The 13,682-nt window shown below is 48.0% G+C and overlaps 1 protein-coding gene across 1 annotated transcript in view; it reads right to left on the reverse strand.

The window, feature by feature from the left end:
- The window catches only part of DPYD (dihydropyrimidine dehydrogenase), a 319,890-nt gene that overhangs the window by 172,905 nt on the left and 133,303 nt on the right, over nt 1-13,682 (reverse strand). Inside the window, exon 9 of the mRNA XM_087827593.1 lies at nt 201-308. Within this exon, the coding sequence (XP_087683719.1) occupies nt 201-308 (108 nt within the window). The remainder of the gene's footprint in view (nt 1-200; nt 309-13,682) is intronic.

Here is a 13,682-nt window from a genome sequence, read left to right on the forward strand (position 1 = left end):
GACGGGACAGGCCTCACGACGATGCGTGGCCGACGTGTGGACAGGGCACAGCACACGGGCAGATCGGGCTCTCTTCCTCTTTGTATCAGTGTTATGAAGGGGTCGATGTGAGCAACGTCCCGCTGAGCCTGGGTTTAAGGTAAATTTATAATAATATAGCAGCACGGGCGCCATCGGGAGTAGAAGACGACATGTTCTACCTGCTTTACTGCCTTTGGCTACGAGAGGCAGAAAGTCCTTGGATGTGTAAAACCCCTGCTCCTGCGTCAGGCCGTGGAAGATGGGGTCCTTGTTGGGTTCCGGCAAACCTAGGAAACAAAATTTATAAAATGCCATTAGCAGGCGGAGAAACGTTTCCTATTAGTTTAAAAAGCAGCAAGCTGCAATCCTTGATGGGTTCTTAGGGGGGAAAAAAAAAATCTATAAGCGAATCAGACATGAGGAAACTGAGGCACAGGAAGAGGGAGGAAGGCTGCTGGGGGCCAGGGCGCAGGCGGGCGGCAATGCCCGCTCCCAACCTGACGGTCCGCTGCAGAGCCTACGCTTTTCACGCGTGAGGTTGGAATGAAGCCCTGACACACGGTGACGCTACCTAACGAGTGGGGTCTAAATGAATCATTCCACATCCAGCGTTCAGCGCTGCTCGCAGGCTAGACATGCGCGCCCGGCCCAGGACGGGGGAGGCCGAGGCCGCCCTGGGCCGCAGCTCCCTCGTGACTCCTGTCTCGGGGACAATTCCTTTCCCCAATGTTCTCCTTCTCACGTGCATCCCCTTGGTGGCCTGCCGGTGACTTTCCCGTATCTGACACTCTTTGGAATACGCATCTCTGCTTTGTTTCCCTCTGGAACAACTACGGAATAACTAACCGCGGTGCGCGCAGTAAGGCTTGGTGCTCCTATTAAGTTGCGCACACTTCAATTAGCACGAACAAGATATTAAATACTCTGCCTCCTGCTGTGTCTGGTCAGGAGCGGAGGAGGCGTGAGCTCTCCGGGCCGGGTCTCCGCAGCCGCGGTCGGTCGGACGCGGTTAGGCGTCTCAGATTTCGTGTCTGCCCGTGTTCCTTTCCCGGGTCACTTGCTCGGTGTTAATCGAATTGAGCAAGCACTGGTGCGACGCCGCTCGTTCTCGGAGACACGCGCTTGAGCGACGGCTGAGCCACCGCGGGGAAGACAGTGATCACACAGACCTGTCACGGGGGGGCCTCACGGTCCCCGGGAAGGGGAGAGCCCAGCGCAGGACACTGCGCCGGCCTCGGTGCTCTGGGACGGGAACCCTCCCTGCAGGCGCCTCCGTCCTCGGTATCTCACGCCCGCGCTTTCTCCACAAGCAGATGTTAGGAGACACGATCCCACCGAGCAGGTCACTCCTCTCAAGTTGGCTGGCTGGGGGGGACCAAACGTAGCCAGCGGCCAACGTCCTGCGTTTCTCTCTTTTCCAAGAATTTTGTATCTGAGATCCCACTTTCTCCTGGAAGAAGGGGGCGTGTTGTGCGACCTCAGTCCTCACGGTCGGAGCCCGGCTTCTCGGTCCTCCCTGTCTAAGCCTCATGTGGGGACAGGCGGACACGCAGGATAATATTAAAATTGCAGACGAAAGGGAGACTCGTCAAACAGGCTCACGGAGGGACGCCGGGCTGTGTACCATGGCTCTCCCCCCGAGCCTTTGTTAAAGCAACGTCCCCGTGTGACCATTCCTTTTCTTTATTTTTGTTTATTTAGTCTTGCAAACATATCTTCATGCCAACGGGCTTATTTCTGTAACTATTTCCAAACAAGTGCATCTTAAATAAGAGGGAAACCTCCGAGTCAGACTTTCTGCATGAAAATTCCAGTTCTGCGGCGCACAGGCCACCGGGGCCTTGGGCAGGTCAATCTTTCTTTGTCAGGACACAAAGCAACAATGTACATAAAGCTCTCGGCACAGATGTGAGGTGAATGTTTCCTTTCATTTGTATCCTCTCCCTAAAAGCCTTGATTTATGGAATGAAACATTTGGATAGACGTGAATTAAACAATTAAACGTTCATCTAAACCATGATACACACAAGTGACGTCACACACTGAGGCGGCTGGTGCGGACAGGTGGGCGGCGAGTCCGTGAAACAGCGTCTTTGGCTGGGCTGAAAGGCTGTGGCCAGACGAGGGGCTCCTAACCCCATCCATTCTGCACAACACAACGGCCGCCAGCCACGCGAGCCTCAAGGCCGGGCAAGCGGCAAGGCTAAGACCCCCGATGGTCACTGCGTCCTTCAAACTGGAGGGGGTCACACCTTGCTCCCGAGGGCCCTGGCCCAGGGCCCAGAGAACCGGGTGCCCGTCTCATTATTTCCCCTCTCCAGCTGCACCTGGGTCAAATTACTATGGTGACACCCCAATTCCTTAATTTTGGAATGAATACAGACCTGCCTGATGTAGGGGGTTTTCTGAAAACGAGGGAGAGATGTGCACATAAAAACACTCTGGTAAATCTACAAGGACCTTCAAACGCTGGGCATCATTACTGTCTTGGGCAAAATATAAAAACAACGGAAAATAAAGACTCACATGACAAAAAGGTTTGTAGTAAACCCTTTCAAAGACAAAATATATTGCGACTAATCACAAGAAGCCTTTTAAATGGGTGCCTATGAGATGTGTAAATGGAGGTATAAAATCATAAATATATGTATCTATTAATAGAGAGGGTACGCCCCCAAAATGTGTACACACTTTAATAGCCGATAGCTCTAGGTTCTATTACATTTTGAAAATAAAATGTATTTTTATAAACATTGTATATACACTGTGTATACATTTTTGGGGGACACCCTATATGTATCTAATTAATACCTATTAGAAGAGGTAAACTTTTCTGTATCAAGCCCAGACACCTGGGGTTCCAACAGAGAAGTAAAACACCGCTTTCAAGGCCTAGCATTCCGCGGCACCCCAATGGATCACAAAGCTCTTCACCTGTCACTTAAAGATCATTTATACAACTCAAAGGATTTGTATCTTATTTCCAAGGGACGACAGTGCCAGATGGGTTATAATTCTAGGGTCTATATATCGATTGGAAAGAAAACAGATCAATGATCCCCTATTGTGCTTCTTTTCCCAATAAACCCCCTCATTTTTCTCCCGGCGCCCCACTGTAAGCACACTTAGTTCTGAGTATTCGGACTGAATTCAGAAAGGACGGGGTGATTCGATATAACACGCGCGAAATCAGATCACCTTGCATCACAACAGTGTTCATTTCATCGATCTTTCAAATCCCCATTAAACATCTGCTTCGTGTGACTGTTGTCTACGTTCTCTCTACGTGTGACCAGATGCATTAGTGGTGTGCAGCACACAATCGGTCAGAGCATAACAAGATAAAATGTTATGGATGGAGTCACCACCTCCAATCGCGGTTTTTCCCCCCAACACATAAGGTTATTTTTCTGTGCGGAAACATAGAATAATGAAGCCCAGAGCCAAGAGGAGAACAGCGCTCAGGCAATTTTGAAAATCTGATAGATGCTGAAATAAGGTCCTCGCTTTGTATTTAATTTGTGAGACAAGAAAATTTAAAAAGCACTGAAGGAGGGAATAAAATAAGAAAAGGTGATAATTCTACAAAGTTAAGTTAAAAATGTATTTCAGTTCACGTTTATAGCTTCCTGTAGAAAATATGCACCAGTTCGATCACATTGACGAGACCGGGTCACACGACTTTGTATTAGAACTTAATACCGGGCCCCGAGGTGGAGCGCAGGCCTCAGGTGAGAAACAATGTGAACACGGGAAGGAAACAGTGCTGACCAGGTAACACATGACACAGCTGAGTCTAAGTAGCTTAAATTATAGAGGGCTTGTTATTTGGATACTTGTATCTGGATACTTGTCATAAAGTATCCAGTGATTCCATGTAACAAACTGAGAATGTGATTCCTTTCCGGTCTCGTAATTTTAACTTTCTTTACACATTTGGAAAAAATATAGAGACTTTATTTTAATTCATAAAACAAGGCCCAAGGATTCCAAGATGGGCAAAATATCCTGGAGTGTATTTCACTTTCCTGACGAATAAATTTCTATGCCCAGGAACCACCATATCTACTGTTCTCTCTATACAAAGGGACAAATAAAACAACCCCAATGACAAAATTTTGGATTAGAAGATAAAGTATTTTTCTTTATGATTTTGTGGTTTTCCAATATTCTCCTAATTAGTGGAAGTTACTTTAATAATTAAAATTATATCTTAGTAGAAACGTAGGTCTTGTTAAACCTCTTCTAGGAAAGACATTGACGTGATTTCCTACAACTGCCACAGGCTCCTCCCTGCCCGTTTGGTATTGTTTGCTAACGTATGATTTACCTCTTGGGCCCTTTCTCTTTTACTTACCCCACTCCCTTCTTTTTTCTCTTTTCATTTGGCTCTTGCTATAAAACAATTTCCTTACATTTTAATCCTCACATTGAGAAGCAAAGACAAAAAAAAACATGGGATTCTTAGATGGTGCTAGGAAATTACCGTTTAGGACTATGCACGTATACTATATTCCAAAGTAAAGAAATCGTTAATAATGGAAGATGAAAAAGGAACAGTTATATTACAGAATAAATCTACCAGGCTTACAAAGAAAACAAATTTGCAACAGCCACCTGCTGTGGAGATGAGGCAGTAATCTCAGCAGCGGGGAGTGAAAGGGGCCAGGAGAGAAAATACAAAAGCACAGACATTAAAAAAGTAATTAAAACACTTATCTCCATCGACATACGTAACGGAAAACACCCTCCGCCAGCCACCTAGAAACACGGGCTGGTGAGCTGCACGGCGGGAGAGGCGTTCCGGCCGCCACACACGCATTCTGCAGAGGGCGAGGCCCCCTAAGACCCTGCCCTCGGAGCCTTTCTAACGTGTTCATCACCAGCGCACGCAGCTCACACTCACCGCGTGGCATTAGTGACTTTCTCAAAGGTATTTTTAAGAATTGTACCTCTACATTTTTTATGCAAATACATTCTTAACTACAGGCACCGGCAACCCTCTTATTGGTAATTGCTCTCGTGACTTTTACAACTGTATCGTGAGGCTGAGGTGTTCTGCACATCAACAGTTTTATGCAATGATTTTTTTAACATAACATGCATTTAGATAATGCACGTAAACGGTTTCCTTTAGAGCCAAGCTAATGTTAGCTACAGTCCTGAAATGCAAAGGGGTGAAACACAATCATGGATTTGAATTGCTCCAGTAAGCTCGGGCCCTCGCAGCTCTGCAAAGTGAGACAACGCAAGCCCGAGGAAGCAAAGGCAGCTTTCAAACAAAGGCCAGGCACCCAATGGGCCTGGAGACCCCCGAGGTGCTGGAGCTCCTGGCTCTCCCACCCCGGGGAGTCTCACCACGTGCCCGGGAGGCAGTGCAGAGCTGCTTGGGTCCCAGTCAGATGCCTCTCAGGGACTCGGGGTCTGTTACCTATTAGCTACGCGCTATAAGTACACAACCAAGTTACTAAACTTTATTGATATTTAAAAATATATATATAGCCCAGCTGGGCGTGGCTCAGCGGTTGAGCGTCGACCTGGGATCCAGGCGATCGGGGTTCGATTCCCGGTCAGGGCACATGCCTGGGTTGTGGGCTCGATCAATGACTCTCTCATCATTGATGTTTCTGTCTCTCTCCCTCTCCTTTCCTCTCTCTGAAATCAATAAAGATATATTTAAAAATAAATAAATAAATAAAAATTTAAAAAAATAAAGAGGCTGATCTTTTAAATAAAAAAAATATATATATATATATATATATATATCTTTATTGATTTCAGAGAGAAGCAGGGAGAGAGATAGAAACATCAATGATGAGAGAGTCATTGATCAATTGGCTGCCTCCTGCGCACCCCCAACTGAGGATTGAGCCCAGGACCTGGGCATGTGCCCTGACCGGGAATCGAACCCTGATCTCCTGGATCCTAGGTCGATGCTCCACCGCGGAACTACACCCGGCCGGGCCAAGCTGCCAGACGTTAAACCTCTGTTTCCTGATCTTTAAAAATAGAAGTTACAAAAATGCACTTCTTTATAGAACTGTTGCTGGGACACGTCAGCGTAACACAGCTACATATTGCTGTAAGTACTGAATTTTACAGGTGGAAAGGGCAGTTCACGTCATAGATCTTGGTTAAGCCACCACGTCACTCTCTTATCTGCAGTGATTTTCACAACACTGGGTCGTTTCACCTTAATTGTGTATTTTCCTCTCACACTCAAATGATAACATTTCTGTGCCAGTTCATCTTACTCTAAATCACAACTATAATTTTATAAATTTTACAAGAAAATACTTAATAGATCTTTTCCCCAAAAAATATGTACAATAAAAGAAAAATAAACTATTTCCATGCCTAAATATACTTGCAATGTCCTCGCTGCCAGTGACTCGTGGCTGAGTAAGTGTCTTGAAGTTAACATACTTTTCCAGGCATTCAGAAGCCTCCACAAGGTAATCGCTTCCCCAAAGACACGCTTGACGGACGGTCGTGGTCAACAATTTCAGAAACACGAGGTTGACTTCCTTGGGCCTGCTTGTTTATCCACAAAACAGGCAGATTCTCTGGAAGCAGAGTCGGAACCTCACCTCGGCTGGGGTTTTCAAGGCGCCCAAGACTATCAATAAAACGTGTCCTGCACACGTGCGCACTTTATCCTGTGTGCGTGCAGCGGGCACATGCTTTCCTGTCCGTTCTCCCAGGAGCCCGTGTCTCACGCGGGGGTAAGACATCCCACTCGCCGAGGTTAAATCAGTCACTCCGCCCCATTCACCCAGACGCCCTCCCAAGTCAGGGGGTGGGGTCGGAAAGGCCAGAAAGCGACTGATCACCACTCCTGCGGTCACTTGGCCACGAAGGAATCGCGGTCGCGTCCGCACGAGCCCGTGTGCTGGTCCTGGTGGGAGGGGGGTAAATAAACAGGCCTGACAGCCGGCCTACGGTGCTCACTCTGCTCCACCAGATTAGCTGTGTCGCTTTGAATAATCAGTTACTTAAATTTTAAGTTTCAGTGCCCGTATCTATGAAACCTGCCTGGAGGGAGATGAGATAAGATATCTCAGTAGCGTGATAATTGCTTCACGCAGTGGCTGGCGTAGGACAAATGCTAATAAGTGAATTGACTTTTATGGATTTTAAACTTTTAAAAATCCTATTATTTTTACACTTGTACTTTCCTTGATATTTAACACAGTTATAGCATAAAACACCATAACCGCCACCACAGCGATAACAGAACTACAGATAATTTATGTAAACTCGGTGGCAGATAAAATTTCCTTAAATATTAGTCACTAACCATACAAAGCGTGGCAGGTTCAAGGTACACTCATTACAATCTATTCTAAAACTGTTTACATAAAAAAGCCAAACAAAAATATAGTCTATGGTGCTCCCCTTTTAGATTTGGACGCCAGCTGTGGTTTTTTCCCGTTCTTACCCGAGGACATGGGTATTGATTTTAGAGAAGGGGAGAGACGTCGATGTGAGAGAGAAACATCAGCTGGTCGCTTTCTGTACACCCCTGGACCGGGGATCAAACCGGCAAACCAGGCCTGTGCCCTGACCAGGAATCGAACCGGCGACCTTTCAGTGCCAGGACGATGCTTGACCAACTGAGCCGCTCAGCCGGGCCGGCATCTTCCTGACCGATTGCAGATGCCAAACGGAGGTGCAGGGCAGGAAAATCACCTTTCTCAAGTCTCACAGCTAATTAGCGCCAAAGCCAGATTGAATCCACGAAAACTCTGACGTGCAGCGTTTCTTCCTTCATTACATAAAATACATACTGAGGACAGAATATACATCTTTACTATTAGAAACTAGAAAGGAGTTTCACCTAGTCTCTGAAAATGAAGCAGATAATCATCTGTGGGCCTTAAATTCTCTGAATGTTAACACAGTCGTTTTTATTCACAAGAAAGAAAAGAAAAAAAACATGCTTTAAAGAACTGTAGGTAATTATTCACACATCAGCCCACCTACGCTACGTTTGGAAGTGATTTTTAAGTAAACCCTGCCTCTTACATCTGCCTGACGCCTTGTGAAAGGATCTTCGAGCCTATTCATTCAAAGCCCAGATCTCCAACGACAACCCTGCCGTCAGCTCGCTTTCAGGAAAGGGTAATAATTAAAGCGTTATTTTTCCTCCCTTCCCTGCGCGTCGTGTGACCTATGTTAAATCAACTATCAAATTTTCATTCATTATTTCTACATGAAGGGTTTTGGCAGCTCAAAAAAAAATTATAAATCTTCATTTGTCAAATCGAAACTACACCTGCCCGCGTGGCCGTCAGGGCTCATAGCCGCATGCTTTACAGACAGCGAAACGTCGCCAAGCCGCAGGGCCCGCCCCCCGCCTCGGGCGACCCTGGCATCGATCGCGTCTGTAACCTGTAAGTGCGCAGTTAGGGAGAACAGAAGGTAAGCGCCGCCCTCGTTAACCGAATCGAGCTGTGATGCCGGGGCCGGCTCCCCTGTGTGGCCCGTGATCAATTTTAATCTCCGGACCACGGATAAAAGAAGGCAGACCCCTGCTTCTGGATTCATCTTGAAAGAGATTATAGATTCGTCTGCCTGCAGCGGGAACCAAAGGTTTAATTGAACTCGCAGCCCAGGAAAAAATACGTCCGCGTGATCGTTCCTCCTCACGGCCCTCCCCGCGTCCAGGGCCCCTACTGACCAAGGGGACGCCGAGACGGCACCCGCGACGGGCGAACAGGCAGGCGGCCTCTGCGGGCCCTGGGCCGGCTGACCACAGGAGGCGTGTGCGTGACACAGACTGTAGGTGCACCGCACACTCACGCCACGGCGCCCGCGGGAGACCCACCTCCGCCTGTTGGTCTGTCTGTGTGACCTGTGTGTGTTTCAGGATTTGTAATAATAAAAACAGTGCAGCTTCATCAAAAAGACGAATCGCAGACATGTCTGGGCTCCTCTAAGGGTCGGAACCACTCCCGAGGACCAGCAGGTAGAGCTGCCCCGGGAGAACGGCCTCGCCCCTGCTGTCCTGTCTCCCTGACCTCACAGAAAGACAGAAACCACCCAGCGTCCACCGGCGGCCGTCGTCCGGAATGAGCGGGGCCGAGGGTCCGCCCATCAGCCCGCCCACCACCAAGCGCCAGTGTTTTTCCTTGAAAATTATGACCCCGTGGAAACGATGGAAATGCTGTCTCGGCAGCTCACGGGCACCTCCCCGAGTGCCCCGTGGTCCGCGACCGCCAAGGAAGGCGGCCTCCTAATGAAGTCACACAACGCACGTCGCCACCAAGCGGCGGATGGTATCTCACCCGCTTTAGCTTTCGCGTCTGCATGGAAAACGCCTCCCGAAACCCCAGGACAAACTGTGCGACCGCAATGGGGCCAGCCTCTGCTGCCCCGCCCTCCGCCACCCCCAGTGCGGGACAAGGCTGGGGTCTGCCCCCAGCTTCCTTCCCACAAACGTGAACCTTGAAAACGGGGTCGGCCGAGGGCAAGACAAAACCACACGATGCTCGTCCATGAAGCGAGGAGGTCGACCAGTTGCCTCCTGTATGCACCTGGACCGGGGATCGAACCCACAACCCGGGTATGTGCCCTGACCGGGAACTGAACCGGTGACCTCTGGGTGCACGGGACAGTGCTCAGCCCACTGGGCCGCACGGGCCGAGCTGTCTGTGAATTTCTGAAGGACAAGCCCCTGCTTTGGGCTTCTCTGCCCCCCACGCGGAGGGCGCTCGGTAGGCGCCAGGCCAACGCAGGGACGGCGACCGCGGCCTTCGCTGGTCTGTTTCTCCACCTTTCTCAGCATCACAAAAGCAAGGTTCCCTGCCTGTGCGAATGACTCATCCTTTCTTTAAAATCCAAGGATCCGGGTGTAATGTTAGGGTAATGAGATTGAAAATTATTCTAAGAAGAAAATTATTATTCAAAATATTATCTCTTTGAGACGAGATGAGATTATCATTCAGGGACCAGAGGACAACACAGGGACCTCGGATGCTCGCCTATTATTCACACAAACAACTGGATGGGCTTCAAACCAAGACTTCCAAGCACAGCGATGTCATAAATCTAAGAATCACAAATGTTAATAACTCTCTCCCCACATATCAGCTGCAATTACTTAAGTGCTCAGATAACTGTAATGACTCAGTAAGTAGAGAATAGTTCACACAAAATGAAAAAAAATATACCTATATCCTAGGTGAGTGATGTGTGCAATACTGAACATCATAATTACCATTTTCCATTTCAATTTTTAATGCTATGGACAAAAAGAGAGCCCCAAGGATGAATGTTCTCCTGCTGCATTAAAATTCTCAAGTTTATTAGAGCAGAGATTTGTTCTAACATTAAGGCTATAAATATATCCTTTCCTTCCTTCTGTCTCTCTTTCCCTCCTTCCTTCTATTTGTGATCCAAAGACCCAATTCCTACATATTAATATGGTGCCTAAGTCCAAAGACAAAGTCCACAGTGTTCAGTCGGTAACCCTCCCCCCATCACGTTCTTCACCAGAGCCCGAGACTAAGGCTCCACGGAAGTCAGTTTAGAAAACTAGTCCACCTGAACACTGAGCCAATCCCTATTAAAATAGAATTAATGGGCAATGGGGTAACGACTTCAGAAAAATAAATCTTTACCAAGGTCTCAGACAACAAACATGGGGACTGTCCCAGGCCTGTTAACCTGTCCCCTTTGAGAGTCGGCACTGACAAAAAGGAAGGAACCTGAAGTCAGGCCCTCAGCGCAGTTCCCAGGCCCCGCAGGCTTTGAACACAGGCAGCCCAGGGATTCGGCAGTAAACACGGGCCCGAATCCAGAGACGCTCAGAGCCACTGCTCTCAAGCCGGCACCATCCCTGGGCCGAGAGGGGCACAGCCGCCTGGAGCCCAGGGCTTCTGGCTTATGGGCCAGGGCTTAGCTTTTCCCAGTGAACCCGACCAGGTCACAAGGCTGCGCCACACACGAGGAGTAACAGAGGGCCGGGAACGTCGGAGAACGTGTGTTCTGGGTCTCCATTCCGCGACGCCAGTAAGTCACTGCGATAAAGATGTTTTTATCTATCTTCATGATTTTCATGTTGTTTATATTTGGTGTGTAATTTACTCCAGACTGTAACTGGGGACAATATATCACATCGCTGATTTTTGTTTTTTGTTTTTTTTTAATATAAGGATTATATATACTAGTTTATTTCACACAGATTGGTAATTTACAAAATTTAATGTTCTATAAAATGTAATCAATGGTTTGGTTTCAGATCAATTAGGTAGTTATAACATCTAATCATTTCCTCTAGAATTGCTAGAGATGCCTAATAAAATTATTCTTACTTCAGACAATTTGCACCAAATTATGCTCAAGCATCTCACCTATATCAAGCTGTCAATGACCCGTTTATAATCACGGTGCGCTTCTCTTTCATCGGTGTTCCTCTCTCTCTCTCTCTCTGTCTCTCTCCCCCTCATTAAAATCAATAAAGAAACATATCCTCAGGCAAGGATTAAAAACATGTGTATATATACAGACACTCTGGATGGCTACCCTGGGTCACACTCAGCGTCCAGGGGGACTCGGCTGCATCACTGTCCCAGGGACACACAGGTCATTCCCCTTAAAGCTCTGTTACGATGGATGTTTCCAAACCCATTTTGAATAGACTTAGATTTTTTACTGGCAACATAGTGCCCTCTCCTGCGGTGGTCAGTGCTCCCCCAAATTTGTTGAGAGAAGCCAATAGGAAACAATGCTTGAAGCTCTCGTCTGGGTTGCAATTATTTTAAAATGTCAACGACACCAACGTAACTTAAATGAGAAAACAATTATGAGAGTAATGGGAAAACTCATGCAAATACCCAGCTACTTCAAGGACTCTAAGATGGTTTTAATCTCGATTTAATCTGGAAGGGAAAACCCCCAGTGCCCACCATCCTTACCCCAAAAGACAGAGAAAGCAAACGGTGACTTCCAAGCAACTCCAGAGCTCCACCACCTGACCGCGTTCCATTCTCTCCCCTATTTCCACCTCACTCTAAGCCGGCGGATGTGATGCACACATCTCCCAGCACAAACACCAGTCTCCTCGCACAGCCTTAAAACGGCGACCAGCCGTTAGCAGTCGCCTGACGCGAACAGGTGAAGGGGCCCAGCCTCGGCGCGGCTTCCACATTAGCCTGACGATTGTCATGAAGACACGGAGAGGGAAGCACTGGGACGGTTATATAATTTTTGAAATTCTTCTCATGTGCCAGGTATTTTCTAGGTGACTTAACATCCAATACCCACAGCATCTGGGCAAAACATATTATAATAATTTTTAGTTTAGTTGAGAGATAAGCAGAGCTTAAACAGGTGGACACACCTTTCCGAGGTAAAGCATCGGGCTCAGGGGCAGACGCGGGGTGTGGCGGGACCTGGGTCATACGTGAGCATTTACTGGTCCTATCTGCACATAACAGACGGACAGAAAACAGTGCATGTGAAAGGGGAGCGATCTCTGTGCTCCGACACAGTCAGCAAAGTCGTCAGAATATGAGCAACTGTCGTTTATGTGGGTCTTTTACGTTTTCTTATTTGCCTGTAAAACGGGGATAGTAGAATCCACACCCCGGGGCTGTGAGCGCTGAACAAGCTGATAGAAATACGCTGCGTAACACAAATGTCACCTTTCCCTTCACGTTTTAAGACACTGTCCACAGGTTTTCCGTGCACTTTCCTTCCTTTTCCCGTTTCCCTTCCTTACCCTTGTCTGTCTCCCTGGGTGGTGTTTCCTGAGCTCCTTCGAGGGCTCTGTCCCTGGCTGTCCCTCACCGTCTCTGTCCCTCGCTCCCTCCACGGCCTCCTCCCGGGCCCGCCTTCCTCTGAGCGTCCGGCCGGCGCCTCTCCTGCAGCTCCGCGCTCCCAGGGCCCGGCCGCCGCCCCCCCCAGGACCTGGCCGGGAGCTTTGTGCTTTGTCAGCTTCAAGCTGCTCTGGAGAAAGTGTTGGCTGATTTCTCAGCTGCAGCACGGACTTGACGGGTCTTATCTTCTAAACGTGTGAATAATTCATTTCAGGTCAAGTTTGTGCTACCAGAAACTTTTACCAGGAAATAACAAGTTTCTTTATCCCCAGTAAGAAAGTGTAAGGTTCGGTGGTAATAGTGGTAAGCAACTGATTAATAAAAGATATGTTCTTGGCAGAAAGGCAGACGCATCCCACCCGGGCGCCACGCTGATTTCGCTGCTGTTTTTTGATGGGAGTGAAGGAAAGGATCACGGTGGTGATAGAACGCCTTGCCCTTTGCAAAGCCCATCAAGAGCAGCGCTGTCAAAAGCTTCAAGAGACAAGCCCGGCCTCCCTGGGACACTGATACTCCTCTGTCTCCATGAGTTTCATGCTAGATTCTCTAGTAACTTAAATAATCAATGAATTAGAGGCTCTTGAAGAAACAACAAAAAGTGAGTAGGTCACGGGCCTCTGTGAGAAGCTTATTAATTCTCATTCGGCTAAAACCACTCCTAGTGTGGGTTATGGGGATCCTAGAAGGATGTCCCAGTCACTTCAAAGTGTCACTGCACTGTCCCAGGACTTGGGGGCATTCTGTTGGTCACTCCAAGTCCCAAGAAGTAATGGATGCAAAACCCAAAAGGGCACAGACTGTCTTCTGATGGGCAAAACTGAAAGTCCAGCACGCCAC

The sequence above is a fragment of the Miniopterus natalensis genome, chromosome 19, assembly GCF_054644295.1.
Source record: "Miniopterus natalensis isolate mMinNat1 chromosome 19, mMinNat1.hap1, whole genome shotgun sequence".
Lineage (NCBI taxonomy): Eukaryota > Metazoa > Chordata > Mammalia > Chiroptera > Miniopteridae > Miniopterus > Miniopterus natalensis.